Source organism: Geotrypetes seraphini, chromosome 17 (assembly GCF_902459505.1).
Source record: "Geotrypetes seraphini chromosome 17, aGeoSer1.1, whole genome shotgun sequence".
NCBI lineage: Eukaryota > Metazoa > Chordata > Amphibia > Gymnophiona > Dermophiidae > Geotrypetes > Geotrypetes seraphini.
In genome coordinates, this window is record NC_047100.1 from 2,097,683 (window position 1) to 2,114,931 (window position 17,249).

At 43.7% G+C, this 17,249-nt stretch overlaps 1 protein-coding gene across 2 annotated transcripts in view; it reads right to left on the bottom strand.

Annotated features, from left to right (window-relative positions):
* Nucleotides 1–17,249, bottom strand: part of SRGAP3 (SLIT-ROBO Rho GTPase activating protein 3) — a 102,660-nt gene that overhangs the window by 64,656 nt on the left and 20,755 nt on the right. Inside the window, exon 2 of one of the 2 annotated variants that reach the window (XM_033926591.1) lies at nucleotides 5,055–5,217. The exons of the other annotated variant lie outside the window; for it this stretch is intronic. Coding sequence (XP_033782482.1) covers nucleotides 5,055–5,070 — 16 coding nt within the window. The 5' untranslated portion in view covers nucleotides 5,071–5,217. The remainder of the gene's footprint in view (nucleotides 1–5,054; nucleotides 5,218–17,249) is intronic. 2 annotated transcript variants of the gene reach the window in all.

Sequence of the window (17,249 nt, forward strand, 5' to 3'; positions counted from 1 at the left end):
GTTGAGTCCCATGCAAGGTGAGAGGGCAGGCCGGAGTCAGAGTGGAGGAGGAGGCGAGGGGGAGGCTTGCTGAGAGCGCAAGTTTAGGTCACTGGCCACGACGAGGGGATGCGACTGCAAGCGCTCCCTGCAGGGACAACTGGCTGCTCATGCTTTAAACCACGTCCGATATTTCCAAATTCGCAGGCATTTCAAGAATGTAACCCTCGCAAATTTCGGGGGAGTACTTTATCTCAGGCTCCATTTGAAACAAAGCTCACTGTTATTAATCTCAGCACATACAATACAACTTTTACAAGCCAGAAACATTAAATGCAGCGATAAGCTAAAAGGAAGAGGCAGTACAGAGCTGCAGACAGCGAGAAGGACAACTGCTTACGGTATCTGAAAAACTAAAACCAAACCTCCCTGAGGCATGAAGACAACATCTCAGCCTCCCCCACGTGCTCAAAACTAGGTTCCCTGGGAGTCTGGTACATCCAAAAAGATCAAACCATTTAGTTGCTGATGTTGTGTGGGCCATGGTCCTGATGTGGGGATCAACAGACTTGTTAGAGAGCCAGTAAACTGGCACTGCAAACCTTGGCATTGGGTTATTTTTACCGAATCCCAGAAGGAGCTTTGTAAGCAGTCCACTTTCTACATTTGGGTTACTCTGTATCCCTTGAATTATGGTGCCACTGACTAGGGAGAGTTCTAGGACCAAACACTGGCTCTTACCTCAGCTGCTGGGGATTCACATTTCACACAGCATCACTGACCTACTTATCAGCCCCATCTCTCCTGCCTTAGGGTACCATTCAGTTCCTGATTCAAAGCAGCTGCCTAGCAAAAGCAGGGCTTGGGCAACACCAACTAGCCTACAGCTCAGCCCACAGTGGCATGGCAAATGGGAGCTGATCCCTCCTGCGAAGGATCTGCCCCCAGCTGCCAGCCACAGAAACCTATTGCTTTCTGCCCTCTACCTCATTGCTTCTCTATCCTGGGTACGTGAGCATACACATTCCCAGACATAATCCAACACCTGCCCTCCTCCAAGGGTTTTTACCTTCAAGCTCTGTAATAATCTGAACAGCTGAGGCCGCTCCTCAATCATCAGCTTCCTACGACCTTCTCAGAGATACTCAGCTGCCACCAACATGCCACCCCCAGCGTACCACGGAACTCAATAGTTCTGCATGAAAGCACGTCTAGAATAAATTCTCTCTCACCTTCAGTGGCTGGCCCAACAAAACTGAGGTTAGGATTCCTAGTGAAATAACCTTTTGCTAAATGTTTCTGGATATACACCTAAAAGAGTGTCACTGCTAGACACAAAGTCACACTCAGTCTTAGGAGGCAAACTCTGCAAAATGATTCTGGGGTGCTAAACTCAGGGAGTCTGTCAGGGAAGCATTCATAACACCCACAGAGCTGGCTCCTAAGCGCATCTGGGAAATGAACTCTTGGGTTTTAATATCAAGCTTGGAATGATTCTCGGCAATTCCTTTTCCTGGATCTCAATTTAACTAATTAAATGATGCCTGCTGTGATTCCATGTTAACGGCCTATAACAAACTATATTTGTACCCTGGGTTGATCACCCTGTGCCTCACTGCGATGGCCTCCGTCAGTTGCATCCGTTTTGCATCCTTCCACAGACACCAGCCTATCAGCCTGCTCTGTTCCTTTGACTCAAGAGGGAGGGGGAAGGTCAGGAAAAAGGTCCAGAGGTTGAAGGGGTGAAGATGTAAAAGAAAGGAATGAAAGGTTGGTGAGAAGTGGAGAAGGAGAAAAAAGACATGTGAAGACAAGTGAGCGAAGAGGCATCAGTGGGAGGGAGACAGAAGGCTGTCATCAAAGACAATGCGTATGAGAGGAGAAAAAGGAGCTGGCAGAAGAAAGAATAAAAAAAGACATACAAAGAAAGATTTGAAACCTGGTTTTTTAAAGGACATTGGTTTGGAATTTTTAACTGTATGCAAGCTTATGCAAATGCAGCAGAATTTTCTAGCACTTGCCAACAGAAGATCTAGCAACAGAAGTCTTGCCTCACCAGTGTGCAACATTTTTTTGAAGGCGTGAATAAACATGGATAAAGGTTGATACAATGTATCTGAATTGTCAGAAAGTCTTTCATGTAAAACTCCTGAGGAAATTAGAAAGCCAGGGAATAAGAGGGAAAAGTCCTGATGTAGATTGGGAACTGGTTAAGACAGAAAATGTAGAGTATGGTTAAATGTTCAGTTTTCTCAATGGAGGAAGGTGAATAGCGGGGCCAGTGTTTCACAGACAGGCAGTCCCCTGGTTAAGAATGGGTTCCATTTTTAAACCATTTTTAAGTTGAATTTGTATGTAACTTGGATGCTGTATAGTACACAGTCTATAAAAACATGAAACATTAAGAAACAGTCCTCAAAATAAAGTACCGTAGTTTAAATAGAAAGTAAAGATAGGAGGTTTACACTTACTTTTGTTCTTCATCTGTCCCACTCTTCCCTCTCCACCACCACATCCAACATTTCTCCCTCTCATTTCTCTCTTCCCCATGCATCCATGCCTCACGCTTCTTCCACCAAATCTAATATTTCTCTCTCCCTCCCTATGCCCAACAATTCACCTCTTTCTTCATTTCCACATGTGACCATCTCTTTCCCTCTCACTCAAACACCCTGCCCAATAATTCCCCCTTTCTATTCTCTCCCCCACCTCAGCATCTCTTTCCCTCACTCCCTCCATCTTATGTTCCAAGTTCATGCTCCCCTCTCTCCCTCCCTCCTTTGTCTGAAGTTTCCTTCCTTATTTCTCTGTCCCAAGGCACCCCTCTTCCTCCCTCCCATGTCCTCCTTCTCACCTCCCTCTCGCGGGTCACAGGTGTTACCTCTTCTGTCTGGCTCCCTCCTCCTGACATACTTCTCAAAGCTTCCAGGTCAGCTGTGGGCCGCGTGCAGGACACATGGCCGTGGCCTTTAGAAGAGAACTACAGCAGGGAGGAGGGAGCCGGCCAGAGGAGATAACACCCGTGACCTGAGGGAGGGAGGCAAATGAAGAGGACGAGGGGCGCATTGGGACACTGAAGGGAGGAAAAGGGTCATGTTGGCCTTTGAGTGCTATAGAAATGATAAATAGTAGTAGTTGGCACATGAAGGGAGAAGCAGGACCCCGGTTCGTAAGTATATGAGTCTGACGTAAGTTGAGCATTCTTAAACAGGGGACTGCCTGTATTTATAAACGATCTAGAAATGGGTGAGTGATGTGATCAATTTGACAGATGACACAAAATTATCCCATGTTGTTATATCACATGTGAGAAATTGCAGGACCTTGTGAAACTGGGAGATTGAGCATCTAAACGGCAGATGAAATTTAATGTGGACAAATGCAAAGTGATGCACATTGGGAAAAATCACCCAGATTATAGCTGCACGATGCTAGCCTCCTTAACATGAACAATAAGTTGAAATCTGCTCAGTATGCAGTCGCCAAAAAAGAAAACAGAAAGCTAAGAATTATTAGGAAAGAGAGAATAAATCAAAGAATATCATAATTTTTTCTGTGTCATTCCATAGTATGGCCTCTCCATGAGTACTGCATGCAATTCAGGTCACCACATCTCAAATAGAGTTGCAGATAAGGGCAACCAAACTGATTAAGGGGACAGAAGAACTCTCATATGAAGAAAGACTTACTGTAAAAGGTCAGGGCTCTTCACCTTAGAGAAGAGATGGCTAAGGGAGGATATGATAGAGATCTATAAAATCCCGAATGGAATGGACCAGGTAAAAGCTAATCGATTTTTTACTCTATCAAAAAGTACAAAGATAAGGAGACACTATGAAGTTACATACTGTAGCAGCACAAATAAAACAAATGGAAGAATATATATTAAGCTCTGGAATTGGTTGCTGGAGAATGTGGTAAAATAAGTTAGCATAGCAGGCTTTAAAAAAAGGTTTGAACAAGTTTCCAAAGGAAAAATCCATAAACTGTTATTAAAGGTTGACTTGAGAAAAGATACTGCTTATTCCCAGAGCAGGGATTTTCAACAAGTTCTTGGGTCACAACCAGCCATGAATAATATGCATAAGATAATGGAGGTAGGGCATGAAATGTTTCTCATGAATATTCATTGTGGATATCCCGAATGGTAGCACTGTACATCACAAAGCAAAGAGTGGATATGTCCTAATAAGCTTGGTGAACATTATTTGTTACGTAAAAGTCCTTTATTCATCAAATAACTGAATGGTTCAAACTCAATGACTTGACATGTACATGTTTTGGCCTCAACTGGCCTACCTCAGGAGTCTTAAGAGTCGTATGGATGAAAAAAACACCCACAAACGTCTGGTATGATGATAAATATATTGATTCTTTGAGACTTAATGCACGCTAAAATTGAAACTTGTGCTCGGTGTAAAATGTATAAAATGCACTGAAGAGACAGTCCCTTCTCAAAAGAACTTACAATCTAATTATGAAAGACACAATGGATAAAAATGGACATAGAGAACGTCACCCTAGAGGCTAGTATTATGGAATCTTGCTACCTTTTTAGGACTCTTCCAAGATTGACCACTACTGGACATGGAATACTGAGCAGGATGGACCTTTGGTCTGAACCAGTGGAGAAACTCTTTTGCTCTTCTGTTATTCTACAGGAGCAAGCCTTCTTCCCTGCATATATGGTTTCTGAAGTTCTCCAATTATAAGGCACATTGAGATCCTGTTTGGATGAAAGAACTTCAATGCTCAGGTCTTCTTAAGTCTTCCTACTCCTATTTCTCCATCTGCCAAACTCTTCAGGGAGGAGAGAGTGTGGCCTAGTGGTTGGAGCTAGAGCCTCGGCAACCTGAGGTTGTGGGCAGAAATCTCACGCTCCCTGTGACACTGGGCAAGTCACTTAATCCTCCATTGCCTCATGTACATTAGATAGATTGTGATCCCACCAGGACAGATGGAGAAAATGCTTGAAGTACTTGTATGTAAACCACTTTGAGTCTGGTTGTAAAACTACAAAAAGGCAGTATACAAATCCCTTCCCTTCCCCCCTCTGAAACACTCTGCCCACTCACTTGTTCTGGGATTCATGTCTGGAGCAAGAGGCTAAAGATCTTGCTTTTTAATTTTCCAGGCAGGCAGCAATCCATGAGCCACGAGACTTGGCTTCAATGAGCTCCACTGTAGCACTGTCAGAATCTCCACTTCAGCTCGGAGACAGTCAAATTCAATCTGAATCTAAGAACAGATGAGATTTTTCTTTGGGGGAAAAACTGACTTTCTGGTTGTTCAAGCAGATGTGAAACTTCATGAATTCCAGCTCTTTCTTATGTGCCCACTATCAAAAGATTGCAGTAGAGGAAACTGTACCACAAATCCAGCAAGGAAAAATCAGCTGGCATGCTCAAAAGTAATGAGCATGCAAATTCACGCTAGGTTAAAATTGCAGCAGTAATTTACTGCTCGTTATTCTGAGCTAACTTTCCTGTCAGTTCCTGACTCAATCAGCGCTGAGGCACCCACAGGAAAGTCAAACAAAGCAAAAAGCATGCCACAGCATGCCTGTCCCTTCCCTGAGCCCAACCGCTTATCACTGCCCTGGTGGTCTACTGATGTTCAGACCCCACCTCCTGCCCACTGGCCCTGGTGGTCTAGTAGAACCCTCACTTCTCCACAGACCTTAGTCACAGGTAGAAGGAGGGAGTAAGCATCCCTCCTGCCTCTGGGCTGCCATTTTCAAAATAGTGGCACCCCACCCCTGCCCAGTGCATCCTGGGATCACCGGGCAGGGCCTAAGTACCATATAAGGAGTTTTCTCCTTATACTCATATGGTGCTTTGGCCCCACCTAGTGCATCCCAGGATGCACCAGGAAGGGTCTGGGAGCCGCCATTTTGAAAAGGATGGCCAAGAGGCAGAAAGAATGCCTACTTCCTCCTGCCTCCTACGATTAAGGTATGTGGAGGAGCCAGTAGGCAAGGGGCAGGGTCTGAACACCACTAGACCACCAGGGCCAGAAGCAGAGGTTGGGCCTGGCTTGGTTGGGTCAGATCAATGGTTGAGAAGGAGGTGTCATTAGATGCCTCTTCTCTCAACCATCTCTCAACACTGCTCCAGACCAGCCCCCCCTTTTTCTTTTTAATCATACGGCAGATTAAGTAATGACTATATTTAAATGCATTTACATGCATTAAGTTGTGGTCTGTGCTGAAACGATTAGAGAATTCTAATCGCCTCCAGCGCTGGTGTTAGGTTTTGAGCATCTGTCCACGCCCTTCCCTCAACAGGCTGACAAAGCATTAATAAGTCTTAAGCATCTACAGCAGTGCCAGCTTCCAAAGTATGTAACCTGGAGATTTGAGAACAGTCACACTGAAGGAACAGAGGGAGATAGTAAAAAGCAGGAAGGCCTGGATCACTTCTTCGGATGCCTTTAACGGAGTCCTGCAAAGGCAGCACTGACTAAAGGAAAAATCCAAAAGCCAATCCTATGACTCCTGCCAGGTGGTAACACTAACCTTACAAGCAGCTCTTACTATAAAATTTGGCTTTATTTTCTATTCTTTCATCTTTCCTCTATCAATTTCCTGACTCAGAGCTAAGTTGCAAGTGTAGGCAAGATGAGTCATTTGCAAAAAAAGTTCACAAGAACATAAGAGCTGCTGTACAGGGACAGAGCGAAGGTCCATCAAGCCCAGGATCCTGTTTCCAACAGTGGCCAACCCAAGTATCTGGCAGAAACCCAAAGAGTAGCAACATTCCAGAGCTGAGATTGTGATGTCATAATGCCTCATTCCACCAATGCCTAAGAGCCAACCTCAGCAGTGATGTCACAATGGCTTACATAAGAACTTAAGAATTGCCATACTGGAACAGATCAAAGGTCCATCAAGCCCAGGATCCTGTTTTCAATAGTGGTCAACCCAGGTCCTAAGTACCCGGCTAGATCTCAAGTAGTAAAACAGAAGAAAGGGGCCCCTTTGAGGAGAACTGTGTTAACAGGAGGGAGCTTCCTCCCAACTCACACTGCCCTGAATTTCAGTGGGCTCATTTTCAGGCCCTGATTAAAAAGCCAGTTCACAAGCTTGAGGCAGTGTTGTAGAGTAACCGGGACCAGAAAGGCCAAGGTTTGAACATTATCAGCAAAATGCAAGAGCTGCAGCTGAAGCAACTGAAGTCACCAACCGAGTAAGACACAGATTCAACAGCGCTGGACTAAGCACAGAAGCCCAATTTAGGTGTGAGGAAACGCACTGGAAGACCCTGCCACCAGCGCCCAATTCAAACATACAAGATAGAAGAGGGCAGTGATTCCCAGCCAAAAGCTGCACTAAGTTTCAGACAGACACCAGTACCAGCCTCAAGATGGCATTGGATTTTTACTGCCCTAGAAGCATGGTGAGTGCCTTCCGACCTAGGGGACCATCTTCCAGCATTACACGTCAACTCTTTATGTCTCATCATTCAGGACAGCACAAAACTTGCCAACAGAGCCACTGGACCAGCCCAGATGAGGCCTTCTAAATAATCTCTCTGGAACAGCGTAACATTGTGCACGCTGATGGAGCTTTAGAAATAAGAATCCCCCTTCCGAGTGCTGGTTTGTAATGTGCAGTATTGTTTCCACAAAGACTGCACAATGTCTGCGTCACATGTTTCTCCACAACAAAGAGCAGACTTTCCCTGCTTTCTGCCAAACTCATTGACTTTGCTTTTAACAGAGAAGGCTTTCTACAGCTTTGTCAGAAGACGCCACAGCCACTGCCGAGAGAGGAAGGCTGAAATGGCTGCCTCCCTGCAGGCTCCTGACAGAAAGGCAGACTTTCCTTAAAACTTTCTCCTCTCCGAGATGTACTAGACAGAAGCAGGATGAAAGCAAAACTGAGTTCCACATTTCTCCAAGGAAGCTGCAGGCAGGAGCTGTGATCACAGCACAGGACAACCATTGAGCATGAATGAAATGCACATCACTGGCAGAACATAGGCTCAATGCCAAGAGCGAGGTGTGGGATTCAGTCTAGGAACTGGCCGACCAACCAAAGACTTGGAAAAGCAGCAATATCCTGTGAGGAATAACTGGAAGGACTGGATGGGTCATTAGGTCTTTTTCTAAGTTACTTTTACAACACAGTACTACCAAACCAATTCAGAGAAAATTCGATTAGTCTGCTGAGTTAGGTTTCGATATTCTTTATTTCATATTCTGCACTTTTCTTTTTTCAAATACTATTTATGCAATACCTCAAAAGCAAATGACATCACTAGTCCCATGAGATTCTGCAACACACCCTCTTACCACTTCTCCCACAAAAATATGAAAGTGCAGAAACTTTTTGAAGTAAAGTAGAGGCACTGCAGTTCTGCTCATCGTCAGACACCTCCTCCTCCTCATGCATGGAAGGATCAAACTGCTGCTGCACTGACCATCATCAAAACCTCCCTCTTCTCTCCCATGCAGGCATCACACTAATACTTGGGGCACTCATGATCTCCTCACTTATGTGTCACGCTGACAACTGGGGCACTGCTGTGCTGATTATGATCAAAATCTCCCCCTTTCTCACTGAACATGGCATGGTCATCAAAAGCTATCTTGGGCTCTGTAGGTTTCCCACTCTGGCTTCTGCATTTTTTGCTCTTTATCTCTCCACTGCTGATTTTCATATGATGATACAGTTACTGATGTTGGTTTCATTGCTCTGCTGGTTTGTGTTTGCTGTCCCTGTCCTCTGTGTGGAAGGGCTGGTTTTCTTGAACTCAGGATCTTCATTTGCTGCTGGGGTCAGAAGTGCCTTATTTTTCACAAGCAACTGAAGACATACCTGTTTTGGTATAAGTTAAAGTGAAGGAAAGTCATTGGTCAATGTCATTAGAAGCATGACGGCGGATAAAGGCCAAATGGTCCATCCGCAGTAACCATTATCTCTTTCTCTCTCTGAGAGATCCCACATGCCTATCCCAGGCCCTCTTGAATTCAGACACAGTCTCTGTTTCCACCACCTCTTCCGGGAGACTGTTCCACGCATCTACATAAGAATTGCCGCTGCTGGGTCAGACCAGTGGTCCATCCTGCCCAGCAGTCCGCTCACGCGGCAGTCCCCAAGTCAAAGACCAGTGCTCTAAATGAGTCCAGCCTCACCTGCGTACGTCCCAGTTTAGCAGGAACTTGTCCAGCTTAGTCTTGAAACCCTGGAGGGTGTTTTCTCCTACAACAGACTCCAGAAGAGCGTTCCAGCTCTCCACCACTCTCTACCACCCTTTCCGTAAAAAAGTATTTCCTCAGATTACTCTGGAGCCTATCACCTCTTAACTTCATCCTATGTCCTGTCATTCCAGAGCTTCCTTTCAGATAAAAGAGACTCGACTCATTCTCATTTACATCACATAGGTATTTAAATGTCTCTATTATAAATGTACTTTCATGGGGTATCTCCACCACTAGGCTAATAACAATTTTTTGTATATTGTATTTAGATGTCTCTATCATATCTCCCCTCTCCCGCCTTTACTCCAAAGTATACAGATTGAGATCTTTAAGTCTGTCCCCATACGCCTTATCAAGAAGACCACACACCATTGTTTGGGGAGGGGGGAGGATGTGCTATTTGTTCTTTCAGTGCAATTTATTTAATTGTGTATTTTAGTTCTTACAATATGGACAAATCTCAGAAATAAAATAGAACACAAAGGTGAAAAAGCCCCTAGAGGCAGCTTTCCCAAAGCTCAGCCACTTGACTTCTCATTAAAATCATTTCTACTCTGCAACACATTTTGCTTTCTGGACTCAGGCAACAGAAGTTCCGCCTACAGGCCTCAAAATAGCAGCTGCCTCCCTTTGGCTCTCTTCCTCCCTCTGTTGCTCTTCCTCCTAAGTCTGTTTTCCCTTGAAATTAAATATTTGAGCTCCTATATTGGTATTGTGTCTTTAGAACAATGTGCACTGTTTAATATGCAAAAAAATCAGGGAAACGTATTACAAAAGTATAAATAGAAATTCTCCAGGTCAAAAAAACAAACTGTTAAGATATAAGACCAGGAAGGAACATCTTCAAAATAGATCAAACACTACATTCCAAAGTGAAATTGTATTAAAGTAAAACCCATGTGCTCAGATTAGGGCAAAGAGCAAGGATTTCTTCCCTCTCACCCTCTCAAATATGCCTCGGGGAGGAGGCAGAAACTGCAAACGCTGCAGAGTAAATGGAGGCCCATGGTCAGACATTTGAGCGGTGACTAAAACCCCGCTGTGTCCCTTTTTAGCTGTCAGTAAAAGACAGTGACAAGCGGTTGGGCTTCTTATATTCAGAGATGCCTAGCAGTGTGGGATTTATCCATTGAATACAGGGCTATAAGTCCTATAATGCACCAGCATAGGCTGTCTCAAAAATCTCCAGCCTGGAACTGGATAACTTGGCATCTCTGTATATTACATACAGTAAAGCTGAGGTCTCCCGCGGTGCATAAAAGAGCAGGTCGCCTCCTGAGATCCATGACCCTTAATCTGGAGGGCTATGAAGGGGAACCTCAGTCCTGGGTTGCCTTTGACACCCCGTTTTCCTACAGACTTGCCAAGTGTCTCAGAAGGGTGATGCTACACTCCTTGGACTGATGACCAGGGTAGTTGTCCTTCTTGTTTACCCTTTGCACTAGTCTTGCTCCAGACTACACCCCCTACATTCAGGAATTATGTGGGTCCCAATTAAAAGGGGTTACTGGGAAATAGGAAGCTGTTTGCAACAATCTGAAGACTATTCACTCCCAGGAGGAAACGCGTCTTCAAATACTCTCTGGTCAGAGCCTGGTCAGAGCCTCCATCTAGAAAGTACCAGATGAAGGTCATACTCTCACTTCCTACCAAAGTACTGGAATCAGCTGCCTCCTAACATCAGATCCCTTAATGGACTTTTGAGCTTTAGAAAAGCAATAAAAACCTACCTCTTCACCTGACTCCTCAGGACAAGCTAGCATTCAGACTGTTACTCCCAAACCACTGTATTCAACTGACTCTCTCCCTGTGCATGCTTCAGGCTCCAAAGGATAGATTACCTAAAGATAGTGACGACTTTCCAACAGCAATCGAGTTTTTGCTTGGCTATTTTGCATGGGGTTTTACTAATTTGCATGGTTGGATTGGAAAATAGACGATCGAAGGGAATTGGGTTGGTTAGCAGCGATCATTGCTAAGACGATTGTTGACTTTAGTGAATCTAGGCCCAAGTGTATGCTAATCCAGAACAATTGAACTAGACTCATCTCACGCTACCCTATTGCCTTAGTCATCCATTCCTTGTTGTTAATTGTTATATGTTTTATTGCTAGCTATTATGTATGTTATCATGTAACCCATTCTGGGCTCCTTGGGGAGGACGGGATATAAATCAAAATAAATAGCCAGTCCACTTGCTATCGAGTCTCTGGTTTGCAGGAGCTCAATAACATGTCAAGGTCTCTCTGCTCCAGGCGGATCCACTAATGATTTCCTGGCTCCAGTTGAAGATCTCTATTTTTCATACAGTTCTTCACTGTCAGTTTAATTTCCATCCTATAAGTTCACATAGAATTTTTCTTTTTTCAACCATCTTTATTTTCTCTTCTTTATTAATTTCCAGGTACTTTAGTTAGATTGTGAGCCTTCGGGACAGTAAGGGAATTTTTTAAGTACCTTCTTACTTCTCATTTATAATCTTAATGTATATTTTCTTCAAACCGCTTAGAACCTAACGGATGTAGCGGTATATAAGAAATAAATTACATTACATTACATTACATTACATCTCCTCCAGTCACTGCTCTGATCCTGTTCCAAGATGGCCATTCTGGTTCAATTCCAGTTGTGAACCTGTTTTTTAAATTTTATTTCTAGAAGCCCTTGGAACGGTGGACTTTAAGGAACACTAGGTATTTTTCAGTTCCTGGAGGGCTCACAGCCTGAGGCAAAGGAGGGTTAAAAGTGAGTTTCCTGAGATCACAAGGAGCTTTGGTGGGCTCTCCTGGTTCTCAGGCCAGCGCTCCTCCACCGACAGAGCCCAAATATGAAAACTGTGGACCTGCAAGTTATCACTCAAATCTGCTTCTGTATCTGAGGGCTATAAGGTTGCCTTTCTTTAACTGATTGATTGGGATTTATTTATTAACCGCCTTTATGAAGAGATTCACCCAAGGTGGTGTACAGCAGTATAATTCAACATAAAACGTACAATTTTGTTATCAACATAACAGTAGTAAAAAGACCAAATATATCCCTAGATACAATGAATGAGGGAAACTTAATAGGACTACCATGACACAGTTTAAAAATATACTTATAACAGCACTGAAATTCAAAATGTTAGCATAATACTTATGAAACATTTAATAAGCCCACATTAGAACATTCAGATAACTTAGATATGACGCTAATGCTTTGCTATAGTACAGCTACAGCTTGCTGTATAGCCGAGGGTTTATGTGCACATATAGAGAAGGGGAACAGAGTCCATTAGGATAAATAGATAGGTGGCTAAATTCAAAGCTAGTTATTTGTACAGTTAAACAAGATCTAAGGAACTGATCTAAGTTACAGTGTGAGTAACAAGCTACTCCAGAATGAGTGGATAGTCAGTCACCCTATGTATTAAAGGCTTGGGTGAAGATATAGGCAGAAATCAAATGTAAACAAAGACATTCACAAAAAGAGCTCCAGGAAGATCTACGTAACTACAGATTTGTGGGTTTGATCTCAATACAACAAAAGTGGAATAATAGCCTCTTCATGTAGCAGGAATTGTCTGACTCAACAGTTTATTAAGAATATAATATCCAAACATAAAATCATATCAAAATTAATGAACCTTATAATAAAACATATGCCAAAGCAATTTCACATTACACATTAATAGCTCCCAAGAATGATAGCTTAAACCGGACCCTACATGGGCCATGTTTCGGCAGAACCTTGCCTTTTATCAGGGGTCCTTAAACAAAGTGAAATAGGACAATAAGAAAGGAGTATGAAAATTGAGAATGAAGATACAAATATGTCTGAAGTGCGCAATGGTTAACTGTGTGCAGTGACCGAAAACAAATCAACCTATGTGACCAATTGAAAAGAACCAAGGGGTGAGATATATGAAAAATGCTTGAGACATTGCACAACTGATGTGAACAATCTATATTCTGACGGATGGAGGGGAAGTGAAAAAGGACAGGGTAGATCTCAATGCCAGGTAAAGTGTTAAGAACAAATGAGTCAATATTCAGTCCCCAGTGGTCAGCATTTTTTTAAACTACTAGCTAAATTAGACCCAGAAATTCAAAGACAGGACATGTCCACTAGCATTTTCATATCTGGGTCTTTGGCCAACCCAGATGTTACTGCATAAAGACCGCTGCATTTTATGCAATCTTATGCGCTTGGTTAGATATGCAAGTTCCGACACTGTATAACTTCTAGGTCCACCCCAACCTGCCCCGGCACCACCTCTCTAGATTGTACCATCAGTAAAAGGCATGCAATTCCTCTTCTTACAGGGTTTGGGAATATGCAAACAGCATATTCCCTTCCTGTTCCATTTTACTACTGTGTGCAAAAGCCCCATCACCTCTGCTGAGCTCAGCAACTTCTGGGGAGGGGCAGGATTAGACAATCAATGGTGAAATAGATTGGAGGGAAAGAGTAGCCTAAGAGATCCTGAGACCTTAGCAAGTGTTGGAAGTCCCCCACCCCCCACCTTCATTATCAGCATGAGCAGCCCATCATAATTATGAGTTTACCATTCTTATGGCTGAAAAGTCACATAATTTCCTCACAGAGTGAATGACTCAGCAGGCTGGTTGATATAATTTAAGAGGAAATGATTTGGGTGAAATCCCAGCCTGTCTCAGGCAGGCACTGATGCAGAAATGATGAATGGCCAGGATACTGGGGGAAGGGGAGAAGAGGGTCACTTATGCCTCTTCTCTCGTGCTGCTCCTTCACTCCACTCATGTGAGGCCCAAGAGCGGCTTACTGTCTTTGCTTATCCACCCTTGAATCGCTTCTAAAAAGAGCTTTGCACAGCTGTCTCCATTAGAACTGAGTGATGGCAAACTTCTTTAGGCAGGAGGGAAAAAAAAGGCATCTTACCTCCTTAGAAACCTCTTCTGTTCTGCTCTACCTCCCCCTTCCTTTTCCAGGGTGATCTACAGCTTGTCAAGATCAGATAATAGCCTTTTAAAATGACCTAAACAAGAAGGGGCTTGAGGGGGGAGGGGAGCTGACCCTACAATTGCTCAGTCAGAACCAGTTTACATTGGGTTACTACGCTTTAGTCTTCACTGAGATTGTCAACTAACAAGGGATTTCATCCTATTTGTATATGTGCCTAGAGTGCCATCATGGAAACAACATTTAAGAATATAAGAACTTAAGAATAGTCTTACTGGGACAGACCAATGGTCTATCAAGCCCAGTAGCCTGTTCTCACGGTAGCCAATCCAGGTCCCTAGTACCTGGCCAAAACACAAGGAGTAGCAGTATTCCATGCTACCGATCCAGGACAAGCAGTGGATTCCCCCATGTCTGTCTCAATAGCAGACTATGGACTTTTCCTCCAGGAACTTGTTCAAACCTTTCTTAAACCCAGCTATGCTTACCACTGTTATCACATCCTCTGGCAACGAGCTTCCATCTAGACTTCACTTCTAAGGGATGCCTAGCCCAGGAACAAAAACCAGGTCCTCCATATGGCAGTGTGCTGGGCTTGACAGGGAGCCGTGGGCCAGCCCGCTTGGATTGTTTCTCGTTGAAGGACATGGATGAATTATTAGTTTCAAGCACTGCTATATCACCATACTATTAAGGTGTTCCTTATAAAATATTACACATGCTTTCCATTTTTTGTAAAAGGTGCACTGCTCTAAAAGCAATGAGGTCACAATGGTTTCTAATTTATAAGGAATTGGATGATATGACAATTGCACATTATTCAGGCTGTTTCTATGATGAAAGAACAGACTTGGAGAAGCAGGCAGGCCATTAGTGGTGAAGTCACTGCTGATGGGACTCCAAAATACCCTCAAATGACAGGAACTTCAATAAGATGAAAGGGAAGCTGCACCCCCAGCCCCCCCCCACACACACACACACACTCCTCTACAAAACAAGTCCTCTGTGCAATATTTTAATAGTTAATGACTGCTTATATTTTCTCTACAGCATTGGTTTCTATCATGACATTAAAATGTTCCAAACTGACAAAAGTTGGGCAAAGCATGGAAAAGAACTGCTATGAACTGCTAGAGAGTGAGCAGGAAAAAGCAAATGTGCTAAACAAATACTTCTGCTCTGTGTTCAAGGAGGAAAAACCTGGAGAAGGACCACAATTGGCAGACAAAATTACAAGTGACAATGGAGTGGATACCGCGCCATTCACGAAAAAAAAAGTGTTTATGAACAACTTGGGAAAAACTGATGGTGGACAAAGCTATGGGACCTCACGAGATCAATCCCAGGACACTGAGGGAGCTCAGAGAGGTTCTGGTGAGTCTGCTTAAAGATTTGTTCAATAAACCCCTGGAGAGGAGTGTGGTTCCTGAGCATTGGAGAAGAGCGGATGTGGTGCTAATTCACAACAGTGGTTGCAGAAATCAAGCGGGAAACTATAGACTGGTAAGTCTCACTTTGGTTATTGGAAAAATAATGGAAGCGCTGCTGATGGAGAGGATCTAATGGATTACAAAATCCAAGACAACATGGTTTTACTAGAGGTAAATCGTGACAGACAAATCTGATTGAATTCTTGAACTGGGTGACCAGAGAACTAGATCAAGGAAGTGCGATGGATATAGTTTACTTAGATTTCAGCAAAGCTTTTCACATGATTCCTCAAAGGAGTCTCTTGAACAAACTTGACCAGCTGAAGTTAGGACCCCAAGTGGTGAACTGGATTAGAAACTGGTTGATGGACATTAGAGGGTGGTGATTAATGGAATTTGCTTGGAGGAAGGAAAGGTGAGTAGTGGAGTACCTCAGGGATTGGTGCTGGGGCCAATTCTGTTCAATATGTTTGTGAGCGATATTGGCGAAGGGTTAGAAGGAAAAGTTTGCCTTCTTGCAGATGATACCAAGATTGGTAACAGAGTGGACACCCTGGAAGTAGCGGAAAACCTGAAAAAGGATCTGCAAAAGTTGGAAGAATGGGCTGATGTCTGGTAACTAAAATTCAATGCAAAGAAGTGTAGAGTGAAGCATTTGGAGATCAGAAATCCGAGGGAGATGTATGTGCTGGGAGACGAGAGGCCAATATGCACGGCTGGGGAGCGGGACCTTGAGGTGATAGTGTCTGAGGATCTGAAGGCGACAAAGCAGTGTGACAAGGAGGTTACTAGAGAGAGGCTTAACCAGCAGAAGAAAGGAGGTGTTGATGCCCCTGTATAGGTCATTGGTGAGGTGTTCAGTTTTGGAGACTGTACCTGGCCAAGGATATAAAAAGGCTTGAAGCAGAAACTCCTGAACAAACACTGGAACCAGCTCAGACGGTATCTGCCACTGCTTTGCTTTAACTGCATTCCTGTGGTATATTCCTGTGTACCCAGCCAGGGCAAAGCAGAGCAGCCAAATCCCAGGGCTCCAGGCTGGGACCGGATGCAGGTATGAATTTAACAGCTGGCCAAACCCACAGAAGGGCTCTTTAGCTGTGAGGACTAAGAAGTTCTCCAAAAATTTCACATTATCTTTTGATAAAAAGGCAGGTCCTGAATTTTCCCTTTAAGAGATTGTTATGTCCCTGCGATTCCTGCGGACCCTTTCGGCGTTTCCACCTCTCACTAACAGGATACAGAACTCCTATTGTTAGGCTTCAGTCAACCACAGAATCACCGCATTGATGGGACAGGATGGCTAATTGGTTAAGATTTAAAAAATTATTATGTAGAAATAAAACAAAATCAAAGAAAAAATATATAGAATACCTTTTTTATTGGACTAACTTAGGGCTCCTTTTATGAAGCCATGTTAGGCTTTTTTATCGCCGGCTGCAGCAATGTTAGATCCGACACTCATAGAAATTCTATGAGCGTCAGAGCTAATACCACCGTGGCCGGCAATAAAAAAAGCCTAATGTGACATCATAAAAGGGGGGGATTAATAAAGTTTATGATACAGCGTAAGATTAGAAAAACCGGGCCTCTTCTCCCTCGAACAGAGGAGATTGAGAGGGGACAAGGTACCGAAGGGAATAGACTTAGTAGATAAGGACAGGTTGTTCACCCTCTCCAAGGTAGAGAGAACGAGAGGGCACTCTCTAAAGTTGA